The following is a 14,297-nucleotide window of genomic DNA, read 5'->3' as shown; positions in this document are numbered from 1 at the left end:
CTAGAGTGTCGGAACTTCAATGCTGTCAATGACCTCCTGAATGGCTGTTTTTAGCTTGCAATAGTTTGGGGGTTATTACTGTACATCTTGTCTTTCCCACACAAAGGAGTCACATGTGTTCAGATCCAGAGATTATGGCTGCCAATCAAGGCCCATGCCAGTGGCCTCTAGGTACCCCAGACCCAGAATGCAGCCCCCAAAGAACTCCTTGAGGACATCAAACATTCTCCTGCTTCGATGGGTTCGAGTTCCATCTTGCATGAAGCACATCTTGTTGAAATCAGGGTCACTTTTGACAATGGGGATGAATTCATCTTCCAAAACCTTCACGTATCATTCAGCAGTCACCATGCCATCAATGAATACACCAATTATTCCAAGACTAGACACTGTACACCACACAGTCACCCATTGAGGGTGAAGAGACTTCTCTATTGCAAAATGCGGATTCTCAGTCCCACCATGGAGCCAGATTCGCTTATTGAAGAAATGAAAATGGGCCTCTTCGCTAAACTGAACCATACAATTCCTATTCATACCCTGTGACCAACCATGCAGTTTGAACATCCTAACACAAACCACTCAGAAGTTATGAGGATTTTATTTCATGTTGTTGTTGTTGCTGTTGTTATGGACTTCAGCCCTGAGACTGGTTTGATGCAGCTCTCCATGCTACACTATCCTGTGCAAGCTTCATCATCTCCCAGTAACTACTTCAACCTACATCCTTCTGAATCTGCTTAGTGTATTCATCTCTTGGTCTCCCTCTACAATTTTTACCCTCCAATACTAAATTGGTGATCCCTTGATGTCTCAGAACATGAACTACCAACCGATCCCTTCTTCTAGTCAAGTTGTGCCACAAATTTCTCTTCTCCCCAATCCTATTCAATACCTCCTCATTAGTTATGTGATCTACCCATCTAATCCTCAGCATTCTTCTGTAGCACCACATTTCAAAAGCTTCTATTCTATTCTTGTCCATACTATTTATCATCAGTGTTTCACTTCCATACATGGCTACACTCCATACAAATACTTTCAGAAATGCCTTACTGACACTTAAATCTATACTCGATGTTAAGAAATTTCTCATCTTCAGAAACGCTTTCCTTGCCATTGCCAGTCTACATTTTATATCCTCTCTACTTTGACCATCATCAGTTATTTTGCTCCCCAAATAGCAAAACTCCTTTACTACTTTAAGTGTCTCATTTCCTAATCTAACTCCCTCAGCATCACTCGACTTAAATTCGACTACATTCCATTATCCTCGTTTTGCTTTTGTTGATGTTCATCTTAAATCCCCCTTTCAAGACACTATCCATTCCGTTCCACTGCTCTTCCAAGTCTTTTGCTGTGTCTGACAGAATTACAATGTCATCGGCAAACCTCAATTTTTTATTTCTTCTCCATGGATTTTAATACCTACTCCAAATTTTTCTTTTGTTTCCTTCACTGCTTGCTCAATATACAGATTGAATAACATCAGGGAGAGGCTACAACCCTGTCTCACTCCCTTCCCAACCACTGCTTCCCTTTCATGTCCCTTGACTCTTTTAACTGCCATCTGGTTTCTGTACAAATTGTAAATAGCCTTACACTCCCTGTATTTTACCCCTGCCACCTTCAGAATTTGAAAGAGAGTATTCCAGTCAACATTTTCAACAGCTTTCTCTAAGTCTACAAATGCTAGAAACATAGGTTTGCCTTTCCTTAATCTAGCTTCTAAGATAAGTCGTAGGGTCAGTATTGCCTCACGTGTTCCAATATTTCTACGGAATCAAAACTGACCTTCCCCGAGGTCGACTTCTACTAGTTTTTCCATTCGTCTGTAAAGAATTCGCGTTAGTATTTTGCAGCCGTGACTTATTAAACTGATAGTTCGGTAATTTTCAGATCTGTCAACACCTGCTTTCTTTGGGATTGGAATTATTATATTCTTCTTGAAGTCTGTGGGTATTTCGCCTGTCTCATACATCTCGCTCACCAGATGGTAGAGTTTAGTCAGAACTGGCACTCCCAAGGCCGTCAGTAGATCTAATGGAATGTTGTCTACTTCCAGGGCCTTGTTTCGACTCAGGTCTTTCAGTGCTCTGTCAAACTCTTCCCGCAGTATCATATCTCCCATTTCACCTTCATCTACATCCTCTTCCATTTGCATGATATGTCCTCAAGTACATCGCCCTTGTATAGACCCTCTATATACTCCTTCCACCTTTCTGCTTTCCCTTCTTTGCTTATAACTTGGTTTCCATCTGAGATCTTGATATTCATACAAGTAGCTCTCTTTTCTCCAAAGGTCTCCTTAATTTTCCTGTAGGCAGTATCTATCTTACCTCTCGTGAGACAAGCCTCTACATCCTTACATTTATCGTCTAGCCATCCCTGCTTAGCCATTTTCACTTCCTATTGATCTCATTTTTGAGACGTTTGTATTCCTTTTTGCCTGCTTCATTTACTGCATTTTTATATTTTCTCCTTTCATCAATTAAGGTCAATATTTCTTCTGTTACCCAAGGATTTCTAGCAGCCCTCGTCTTTTTACCTACTTTATCCTCTGCTGCCTTCACTATTTCATCCCTCAAAGCTACCCATTCTTCTTCTACTGTATTTCTTTCCCCCATTCCTGTCAATTGTTCCCTTATTCTCTCCTTGAAACTCTGTACAACCTCTGGTTCTTTCAGTTTATCCAGGTCCCATCTCCTTAAATTCCGACCTTTTTGCAGTTTCTTCAGTTTCAATCTACAGTTCATAACCAATAGATTGTGGTCAGAGTCTACAATTTAAACCCTGGTTCCTAAATCTCTGCCTTACCATTATATAATCTATCTGAAACCTGTCAGTATCTCCAGGCTTCTTCCATGTATACAACCTTCTTTTATGATTCTTGAACTAAGTGTTAGCTATGATTAAGTTATGCTCTGTGCAAAATTCTACCAGGCGGCTTCCTCTTTCATTTCTTCCCCCCCAATCCATATTCACCTACTACGTTTCCTTCTCTCTCTTTTCCTACTACCGAATTCCAGTCACCCATGACTATTAAATTTTCGTCTCCGTTCACTATAACTATAACTATTTCATATAGTTCAAATTGTCACCGTGTTTATAGGTTATCTTATGGAGCACAAACCTAAATCATAATCAGGCCAGGCCTTCTTGAAACACTATCAAAGAGGTGTGCCAAGATGAAGTTATTAAATTTGTCAAAGAAATGAAAAATTCATGTAGTACAGATATTTATAATATGTCAAACGATCTACTGAAAGAAATGATGCATTACATCGGAGCACCATTAACATATTCTATAAACTGGTATCTCATCTTAGGGGTTTTTCCTGATCCTCTCAAACTATCCAAAGTGACTCCAGTCTTAAAGAAAGGTAGCTAATTTGATCCAGCAAACTAGAGGCCTATTTCTCTAACTGCAGTACTAGCCAAAGTCTTTGAAGTCATAATGTAACAATAGATGTATGAGTACCTGTAACTAAATGATATGTTAAGTACATCACAGTTTGGTTACAGAAAAGAAAAGTCAACTATACATGCTTAGAACTCTTAGTGAGAGACATTTTAGCAGCATTCAAGGACCATGATCACATACAGGTAACCTTATGTCATCTGAGCAAGGCCTTTGACTGTGTTGACCACTTTGTTTTGCTGTCTAACTTGATTGCTATAGAATGTGTGACAAAAGTTTAAAACTTGTCAAATCATAACTTAATAAATGGAAGCAAGTGGTGAGTTCAGGAAGTCACCTGTCAAACACACTTGTGGTTCAACATGGAGTGCCACAGGGATCTAAATTAGGGCTGCTTCTATTCCTTGTACATATAAACGACTTAATGGGAAACATAGATGTAAAGACCAATATGTATGCAGATGACATAACTTTTCTCTCTGTAAACTACACATTTGATAACCTTGTTAGTAGCATGAAATTGGCAAAGAAAATGCAATATCATGGTTTTAAGGTATGGGTAATTCTCTGGGGAAACAGCAAAAAAGTAAGTGAAATTCTGGTGATCCAGAAGAAAGCAATCAGAATAATGGCTAAGGTAGATAGTAGGACACGTTGTAAACCACTGTTCATTAAATATAGAATATTAACAGTTATTAATCTATGTATTCTTGATAGTGTTAACTACATACTTGTTAACGTCCAAATTTAGGTGAAACAAATCAAAGGCATGACTACAATAAAGAATCTGTATTCTCTGCTCTTGCTATAAAATAGATTAATAAAAAATAACAATAGTCATAAGTACATGGCAATTAAAATATATAAGAAATTGTCTAAATGTTCCTCAAGTATGCCGATCAAAGTATTTAAGGAAAAGTTACACAACTTCTTGTTAACTAATCCATTCCATTCATTAGAAGAATTTTCAGACATGCCCAACATCAACTTAAATATGTAAAAATTAATGATGATGTAAATAAAATAGAAAGAAACTTCCACATGGGAAAAATATATAAAAAACAAAGATTCCAAGACTTACCAAGCGGGAAAGTGCCGGTAGATAGGCACAATAAATAAAACACACAAACACACACACAGAATTTCGAGCTTTCGCAACCGGCGGCTGCTTCGTCAGGAAAGAGGGAAGGAAAAGGAAAGATGAAAGGATGTGGGTTTTAAGGGAGAGGGTAAGGAGTCATTCCAATCCCGGGAGCGGAAAGACTTACCTTAGGGGGAAAAAAGGATAGGTATATACTCGCGTGCCCCCCCCCCCCCCCACCCCACACACACACACGTATCCATCCATACATCATGTATGTTTCAAGTCTGTTGCTGTTGATAACTATCATGGATCAAATTTTTGTAGTGAGCAGTGGTACTGTATTCAAATAGGAAACAGGCAGACATCATCTTCAGAAATGTTGTTGTTGTGGTCTTCAGTATGAAGGCTGGTTTGATGCGTCTCTCCATGCTACTGTAGCCTGTGCGGCCTCTTCATTTCAGCTTAGGTAATGCAACCTACATCGGTTTGAACTTATTATATTGAAACCTTGGTCTCCCTTCAAAATTTTTACCCTTCACATTTCATTCCATTCCATTAACAAACCGACAATTCTTTGATGCCTCAGAATATGTCCTATTATTTAGACAAGTGTAATGCAATAGTTAGATGACTCTATTGGGGAAAGTACCAATCTGAAGTTTCAGTGCCCATTATTCAATTTTTTCTTTTACTGTAGCAACACAATCACACATTATTTACTCTAGTGCTCTGTGAAGTGCCTGGGAATCTCAAGCACACTGAAATCCTGATTTACTGTTAACTGTAAATCCTCTCATAAAATACTTATTAAGATCATTCACAAACTGGTTTAAGCCAAAGGTTTACCATCCGCAACACATACCTAGAATACAAAAATGTGGTTATATATAAATTTTTATCCCACAATTAACTGTACTTTATTTCCTGACCGTGCACCTTTTCATTGTTTCCTTGGAGCTTTACAGGGTAAATATCACTATCAAAATGTCAATTATATTTTTCCATCGGTTCTAATAAGCAAAGTAACTACTTGATATTCTTAAAAACACTAAATACATTTCAGATGGTCATTTCCCTTGGAGGGCAATGATATAACATGTTCTCCCTTAAAACCCACATCCTTTCGTCTTTCCCTCTCCTTCCTGAAGAAGCAACCAGCGGTTGCGAAAGCTAGTAATTCTGTGTGTGTGTTTGTGTGTTTTGCTCATTGTGCCTGTCTGCCGGCGCTTTCCCGCTTGGTAAGTCTTGGAATCTTTGTTTTTAATATATATATGTATGTGCGGATGGATATATGTGTGTGTGTGCGCGAGTGTACACCTGTCCTTTTTTTTCCCCTAAGGGAAGTCTTTCTGCTCCCGGGATTGGAATGACTCCTTACCCTCTCCCTTAAAACCCACATCCTTTCGTCTTTCCCTCTCCTTCCTGAAGAAGCAACCATCGGTTGCGAAAGCTAGTAATTCTGTGTGTGTTTGTGTGTTTTGTTCATGTGCCTGTCTGCCGGCGCTTTCCCGCTTGGTAAGGCTTGGAAACTTATATATAAAAAAGAGAGTAACACCCCCCCCCCCCCCCACACACACACACACACACACACAGAGGGGGAGGGAGAGGTGGGGGTTGCACTTTAACATGGCAGTTTTACACAGAGGATGTTTGGAATAAGGGTTTCTAAGATACGTACACAGGTCGGCCCTGTATTACCTCATTTAATACACTGTCAGTCTCAGTAAGCAATTGTGCAATAGCTTGCACCAAATGCTTTGTGTGTTGTACTTGCTCATTGCTTTATTTTCTTATTTTTAACTGGGTAAAGAGAATAATCCTGGTACATTTTATATGGAACTCAAGTCTGGAAATGTACAATTTGGATATAAAATAAATATGATCAGATCACTATAAAATCTCCATCTTCATGGTATGGCATGTTATGGTAGAGCTGTACAATGCATGTTTCCTGGATCACCCTAGTCCGTCACATACCATTTTTGTTTGACAATACTAACAGCTGCAGCAGACTGGTAGATTTGTAACTAGGAGGGTTGGCTGTGGTAGTCCACTGACATGCATTAATGTGTAATGACAGCACACATCACAGATACACCTTGTGCAATGAATGTAAGGTCATAACATGGAGCAGCTCCTGTAGAGTACATGGGTCAGAGCTCGTAGTCCCTGCTGTGGTGTGTGTACTGTGAAAAGGAAGATTGGAAAGTGATCAGATATCCAGACTTATTTTACGTCTCATCCAAACAATACAAAACCCAGACGTGTCTTCCTTATCACAATTTTGTCTCTTACGTCCAAAATTTTCAAATGTGTGTGAATTCCTAAGGGACCAGACTGCTGAGGTCATCGGTCCCTAGATGTAAGTAACTACTTAATCTAACTTCAATCCGTGACATGACGCCTCAAACCGCGTGGCCACTCTGCATGGCTGTTAAGTTCCCTAGAAGCCTGAAATCTGAATTGTGAAACACCATTTATTTGAATATGCATCAGTCAGCCACAAGCTTAACAAATGAAAACTTCAGTAAGAAGTCAAATATGATATATTTCCATTGATGTTCTAACCAATAATATCCCTAAACTGTTAAAATGGGATAATTGTTTTCTTCTTCTATACAAATTATTTTTTTTATATAAATGAATATTTTAATACAGCAAACTTCACAGAAAATAAATACAGTACATCATAAATACACTTAAAAGTTTTCAGGTTCACATCATAAAATACAATAAGACATTTACTTTAACTGAGAATCTACATTTAAGCACTCTACAGTATAATACAAAATTATGTCACAAATATATACGCAAATCTATGGAAGATAGTACTATTCACCTTCTGCCCTTCAACTGTAGCCTAAATTTGTATCTTTTCAACACACTTTTGAATTTGAAGAACATGTGAAGACATAATACTATTTAATTTATACAAGATGCTCTGAGCTTTTCAAAAATATCTTTTGTTTCAGTCCCTCTGTTCCAGAACAATAACAGTTATGGTATCAAACACATGTAGGTAAATACTGTACAGTAATCATGATAGAAAGAGGTATACATAGAGTAATCCAGTCTGGAGAGTGTTTCTGGAGAACAATTGTTCAAAGACTACACACAAACATTTCTTAAGTACCAATAAATCCTGCAAAATATTTTTTGTATGTAATGTAAATTACAAAAAAATGTATAAATTAAGTAATTGTAAAATGGAAAAAGTATATTTTAATGGAAAAGTTGTGCCATACACTTTCTAAATGCTTGCACAAATAGCTGCTTGCTCGAAACTGGAAAACATGAAAATGAAGCTGGGTCTACAGCCACAGCAATACTACTTACAATGTTTTGAATAGCAAATTATTGTTTTCATGAATTGGACTAATAAAAATGGGCAAATTTTCATCTGCTTTCTCTGTCTCCTGACACTACAGTTTCATTTTATACATGTTTGTCAGTCCACACAGAAAGGCAACACCGAGTGGTTACTAGTTTTAAATGTAAACAACAGTGACCTCCAGGCATAAATAATAACTGACGTCTAGCATTTCAATTGATAACAAAATGATGCACTGTGCCTCATAATACGACCTAATTATAACACATAGGATATACTGTATGACAACTATACTGTGTAACATGTTACATCTAAAACTGATTCAATTTATATAGGACTACCACGAGGACTTCTGGATGTCATGAAACAGTGTGAAGCTGAGTGTGAGTGTGAAGCTCAGCCACTTCCCTCCCAAGTGAATTAGTAATAATGATAAAGTTGGCTGCTTCAGTTTCAGAACATGAATAAGAATACTTTCTGAATCTTAAGATCCAACCACAATGACACCATACCGATTATTCACATTTAAGTAATACAATGTAAGCACCCATTACCATTTTACACTAAATCATTTAAACAAGAAATGCAAGCACCAACTTGTGCTCAAACTTATGTTTTCAGTGATTCACTTACACAAAAATACAGCGATGACACTTGCTACCCAAAACAAATACACATTAATACAAACTGCACATCTGCAAAGTAATCACAACACTTTGTGACAAACACTGAGTTCCTTGGGCCCCGTAAACATAACTTTTGACAACATTCCTTCATCAGGTATGAATGATTAACCATGAAACCACTGTACTACTTCAAATAATTAAAACATAGTTCTTCCCATATACAAACAGTCTGCGAATGCCGTATCACTGCATGGGATAAGAGTGCTGGACATCACGTCCACTCTGCAAAAAAAAGCTCAATACTAGTTTACTTCCTAAGTGGAAATCTCATAGTCTAGCTGAAGAGGAAAATCCCTATCATAAATGAAACAAGTTGAATCGAGCTGACAAGAATGGAGATTGATGGGAATTTGGAAAACTGAAATGCACGAAATATTAACAAAGTTAAAAAAAACATATTCAATTTCATAAAATAGTATTTGCTTGTTGGAAGAAAGACTTGTGTTTAACGTTCTGCCTGTGATGATTTCTTTACAGATGGGGGCAATGTTCAGACTGGGCAAGAAAATTGGACACATCCTATCAAAGCAATCATCCCAGCATTTCCATTAAGCAATACAAACAAAACCAAGGAAAACCTAAATCTTGATGGGTGGATAGGCATTTGAGTTGCTGTACTCAGAATGTGCATCTAGTCACTTCACAGCTACAAGACTTGGCCTGGGATGGGATGTTGGATGGGTGCATTGGGCATAGTCTGATGATAAGTAAAATATTTAGAAACATATGGATTTGTTACCTTGGTGATGAGTGTCTCATTATGAGCGTGTAGTGTGAAGATTCTTTCAGATATTTCACTAACATTCTATGCTACCAGACTATTTCCATGTATGTAGAGTAATGTACAAACTCTGAAAACAACTGGGTGCACTTGACATGCCAAATATGCAAGAAAAATAAATTTGTATCCTACACTCTGAGACTATATTTTTGAACTAAAGCAATTTTCAGAATAGTACCAAAGCAAGTATTTTAATAAAGTTTAGTTACTAACAATGAGTACCATGTTCCTAATATTTCAAAATTGTCCAGAGAAGAGTTAAAACTCTCCATCTTAAAGGGCACATAACTGGTCCACAAAATCTCTGCCTAAAGATTATCTCTACAGACTGGTTTACATAATTATCTAAACCTCAGCATTTGAGAAAGAGATGCACAAGAATAGGGAAAATCAAATGTAAACACAATTTTATTGTTCATAACAAATGACTAAGTTGTAAATGGATTCATGAAATTCTTGTTATTTGTCTTTAATCACATTTACACAATGTATTTCAAAATTCAAAAGCAATTTTCCAACTATTTACAGGGAATTCATTTGTATTTTCCATTTACTGAAAGGCACAGAAGTTATTAGAGAGGTATAATTTATAAACATGTTCCTTTGAGCGTTCTTTCTCTGGCATTTGAGAATGTGAATGATGAGAATATTGCACAGATTTTAAACGAACAAGTATTACTGTAATTGCCTGAGTCTCGACTCCAAAAATGAAATTAACAATTCTCCAAGATACAATTGTTGCATGGACTATAATTACGTCAAGCCTGTGCAAATATTTAACCACGTGCTCATCCAGTGGCTTGAGACCTATGCAAAAGAGATTTCAAACATTAAGGAGCATATAAATCTTGCCTGTGATAAATCACTGCTCAAATTAATTAACACGTTTCCACCAATTCGGCATTTTCAACAGTGTAAATTTAAAGAACTTACAACATTGTACACCTTCTTACAAACTCATTCGTGTGAATAATTTAAGGTCATTATATCACAGCACTGGTTGTTACATGAACACGCACAAAACTTGGTATCCTTTTATTATGGTACGTCATTTTTCCAATTAATGTTTTACTTTGAATTCATTTGAATAATTCAATAACACTGTATGATCCAACAATTTAAATCTTTCTAACAAGCCACTATATGAAAATTGATTAAATACCACAGAAAATATCATAATTCTTAATCTGAGTATCAGTTTTTGAGGAACCTATCCTAAAAAAATAGAATATCCTTTCCATATCAATAAAATATGGGGGAAGGAGTGCAGCAACAATGTTTTTAGGGTGTTTCCAAGACTGTTTTATGAAACAGAAATGATACCTGATAAATCATGACCAAGTATCACTGTGCGCAGTCAGCATTTACAAATGAAAAATAGTTCAAAGAAAACAAAATTGGGTACGGAAAACATCCCAAAATTTATGAGTATTTAACAGAAGAGGTTACTCAAAATATAATCTCTGATGTTATACTACACATTTTGCTCTATCTCATTGTTACCCTGGAAAGCTGGCAGTTATCAAGTGAACAGTTAAACAGCATTTTAGATACATGTATTCAGGTCAGTGCACCTTTCTCTCTAATGAGCACTAGCATCATCATCATCATCATCATCATCATCATCATCATCATCATCATTGTTGTAGTTGTCATATTTTAGTATTGGTATATTGCGTATAAGTGTGCAGCTTCCACACAAACATAAAAAGATTGACTATGGTTCAAATGAGGCAATATAATTTGAATAAGATGCTTTATTCACAGCTAATTTCAAATTAATAGTTATTTTCAAGTGTATCTAGCAAACATAACAATTGACATATATAAGAACATGAAGTGGGAGAAACATTTACATCCAAAGTGACAGTAAACATAGGTACACAGTCATTAGTAAACTAACAAAAGAGAGAAAAGCTCTCTCTCAGTATACTAATGAATGTGTAACCATGTTGGTTGTCCCTCATAAACATCGTCGTTTTCCAACGCCAGTTTCCCGGGTGTGGTGTACAAGTGCTCGCCATCTGCTTCTGTCTTCGTACATCTTCTGTTTCAGGACAGCTTCCTTGGTTGTTACAATGCAAACTGATAATCCTCATTGTTCATGTCCTCATATATACTTACTAGATACACTTTAAAATTACTCTTAGGCTTAAACTGTCAAATATGAAATAAGGCATATTAATCAGATAATACACAGCCTCAGAAGGACCATGACTTATAACCAATGCTCAGGCTGTGGATGGACTCAAATATAACAAAAAGAAATTTAAAAAATGTTTTTATATGTAAAAAATATAAGAAAAACCAAAACATAGCTAGACATCAACGATAATTAATGGTAGTTAAAATAACAATGTTTCATACAAACAAATAATATGGCATTTCTTAATTCAAGTGAGTAAGCAAATATAATAGGTTATGTGATGTCTTACATATCAGAATTTGATTTTCAAAAATAATTTAGTATCTTGTTGATAACAACAAATGCCAAATATAGTTCTAGCTTACTAAGTACAAGAAATGTCAGGAGCTCCTCATCGTTCTGATATAATTGGTAAAAGATGCAAGATCATTTACAAAATGGGTGGAAATTATTGTGTCTCAGTGATAATTGTAGTAAACTATATACCGTCGAATCAGCAGAGGAGATCATTTTGGCATTTTGAGTTGACAACACACCAGAGGAACTAGAGTGAAGAAACGTCAGTACACTCACTGCAATTGATTACACTGCAAAACTGAACAATCAGTTATCACTAGATAACGAAATTATATGCAACTTGTTACATAAAAGAAATTGAATTTCTTTACCATTTTCTGGCACTTAGTGCTCTTTTTCTGAAGATTATACCTACCCCATTATTTTAGAGTGTCAACAATAAAATGCATACAGCTTGTGGTTCATAGTGTCTATACAAAATTAATATAAAGAAGAGAAACAACAAGTGCAGGCATTGAGCCAGAACAGGAATTACCCACCTAATAATATTGCTCCTGTTCTGGCTTGATGTCTGCACTTGTTGTTTCGCTTCTTTATACTAATTTTGTACAGACACTATGAACCACATGACCATTGCATTTTGCTGTATACATCTTGTTGCTGACACCTGCAAATAATAGGATAGGTATAACCTTCTGAAGAAGGACACTAATTGCTTGAAACCAGTAAAGAAATTAAATTTCTTTTATGTGACTGGTTGCTTATTATTTCGTTATATACAACTACAGTTGCTGAGAATGGATAAAATACTAAAGTTATCACCATATTAATATATGCAACATGCTCGCATCCTGTGACCTTATTAATGCACTCTGTGACATCATTAAGGGGTTGCCTGCTAATGAGTATATGTATCATAAAAATTTATAATTTTGTAGTTTTAATTTGCAAAATCATATATAGAAAGTGAAACAATGCCTTGACAGACACTAACCAGATATTATTATTATTGACTCAAAAAGTATGAACAAAAGCAACACATTAGGAAAGGTACAAAAAGAAAAGAAAAGTATCGATAAGTATTAACCCAATCTTACTACGGTTCTCACAAAAGTCTTGGAAGAATGAGGAGGGGGGGTGGCTGTTTGTGCTTGAAACACACAGATTTGCACAGCTTTATGAGAAGTGCAAAAACACTATCAGTCAATTTCTTCAGAGAAATTTTCTGGTTAATGAACAATCAAATCTGTGCTCATGACTTTTAAAACAATTACTCATGTGATTTACCTGAGGTTCTTTCTTACTACAGTTCATAAATTTTAATGTAAAAAGAGAACAAAACTTTAATTATTTCCATACTGAATCTCTTTCCCTAACACAGTCACTTTGCACATCAATTAATAAATATATTAATGCGAGCATATTCCACAAACATCAATGTACAAACAACAAAAACTAATATCACATACATGCAGCACAGTACTAAATTGACTAAGCACACAAGTAGTAAATGCAAAGTGAATACAATAGGAGCATGATATTAAATTTTACTTGCCAACAGTTTAATCTTCAATTATGCTCTCATAAGCACTTTAGAACTATAATAATAAAACTGCTGTCTTTAAAATCTGCAAGAATTCCTCTTAAAGAAAATTGGTTGTGAACATACCACATTTTTATTTAAAAATTTTATAGAAAATTTATAGAGAGCTTTGAGAATCACACAGATTGTGCCATTTATAGAGCTTAATTTATGTGTATTTATCAAAATCAATTAAGTCTTTGGAAGAGCCTTGTATATACATTGCTTTTTCCCCTCATTTCAATTAATTTGGCCTAACATTATTGGCCTGTGTATACAAAAGTAGATTGTATGTTATCTGAATAAAATATATTATTACAAATTACTGTCCAACCTTTGTAATCCAAGTAACATCTACTTTAGTAACACACTAATTTCCTTCAGGAGCTGAAGAAGAAAAACTTTGCAAATAAAACATTGAGCACAATACTCTTTATCCACTATTATTATGACACACATTAATCAGATTACTTTTCATTCACCACAAAACACACACACACACACACACACACACACACACACACACACACAGAGAATGTTCATGTGAATGTACTTTCTGCAACTGGCACCAAACTTATTAGTCTACCACTTCCCTATAAGGTATCTCTGAAGTCACAGTAAAGTCTTCAAAATAGTGATTTAAAAATTCAAATGTTGGCCTTTTCTCTGGATCAGCATCCCAACACTGTCTCATTAGTCTGTAGATAGCTTCAGGGATGGGATAATTATCAGGATTGGGCATTCTGTAACCTCTCTCCACATGTTCGATCACTTCCCGACCATGCATGCCTGCAACAATAAATAATGATAATTTATTTGAAGTGTAAATTAAAAAGCATATTTTTTACATATTTGTACACACATAAAACAATAATATGCGTCCCAAAAAAAAAAAAAAAATTGATGAGATGGGGATGCAGGGTGGGGTTGATTGGGGTGAGGGGTGGAGAGAGATGGAAGGCAAGGAGA

At 36.0% G+C, this 14,297-nt stretch overlaps 1 protein-coding gene and 1 long non-coding RNA gene across 22 annotated transcripts in view; one reads left to right on the top strand and one right to left on the bottom strand.

Moving 5' to 3' along the window:
- Positions 1 to 11,970, top strand: part of LOC126354436 (uncharacterized) — a 67,183-nt gene extending 55,213 nt beyond the window's left edge. The window contains exon 2 of the long non-coding RNA XR_007565332.1: positions 9,000 to 11,970. This is a non-coding gene — a long non-coding RNA (uncharacterized LOC126354436). The remainder of the gene's footprint in view (positions 1 to 8,999) is intronic.
- Positions 11,971 to 13,816: 1,846 nt separating this feature from the next.
- The window catches only part of LOC126354434 (tyrosine-protein kinase Src64B), a 269,738-nt gene continuing 269,257 nt past the window's right edge, over positions 13,817 to 14,297 (bottom strand). For all 21 annotated transcript variants that reach the window (XM_050004113.1, XM_050004111.1, XM_050004110.1 and 18 more), the window contains one exon: positions 13,817 to 14,117. In XM_050004113.1, coding sequence (XP_049860070.1) covers positions 13,906 to 14,117 — 212 coding nt within the window. In that variant the 3' untranslated portion in view covers positions 13,817 to 13,905. The remainder of the gene's footprint in view (positions 14,118 to 14,297) is intronic.

Source organism: Schistocerca gregaria, chromosome 3 (assembly GCF_023897955.1).
Source record: "Schistocerca gregaria isolate iqSchGreg1 chromosome 3, iqSchGreg1.2, whole genome shotgun sequence".
NCBI classification, from domain to species: Eukaryota; Metazoa; Arthropoda; class Insecta; order Orthoptera; family Acrididae; genus Schistocerca; species Schistocerca gregaria.
The sequence above is the reverse complement of the archived record's forward strand: the minus strand, read 5'-3'. Positions and strand labels throughout refer to the sequence as shown.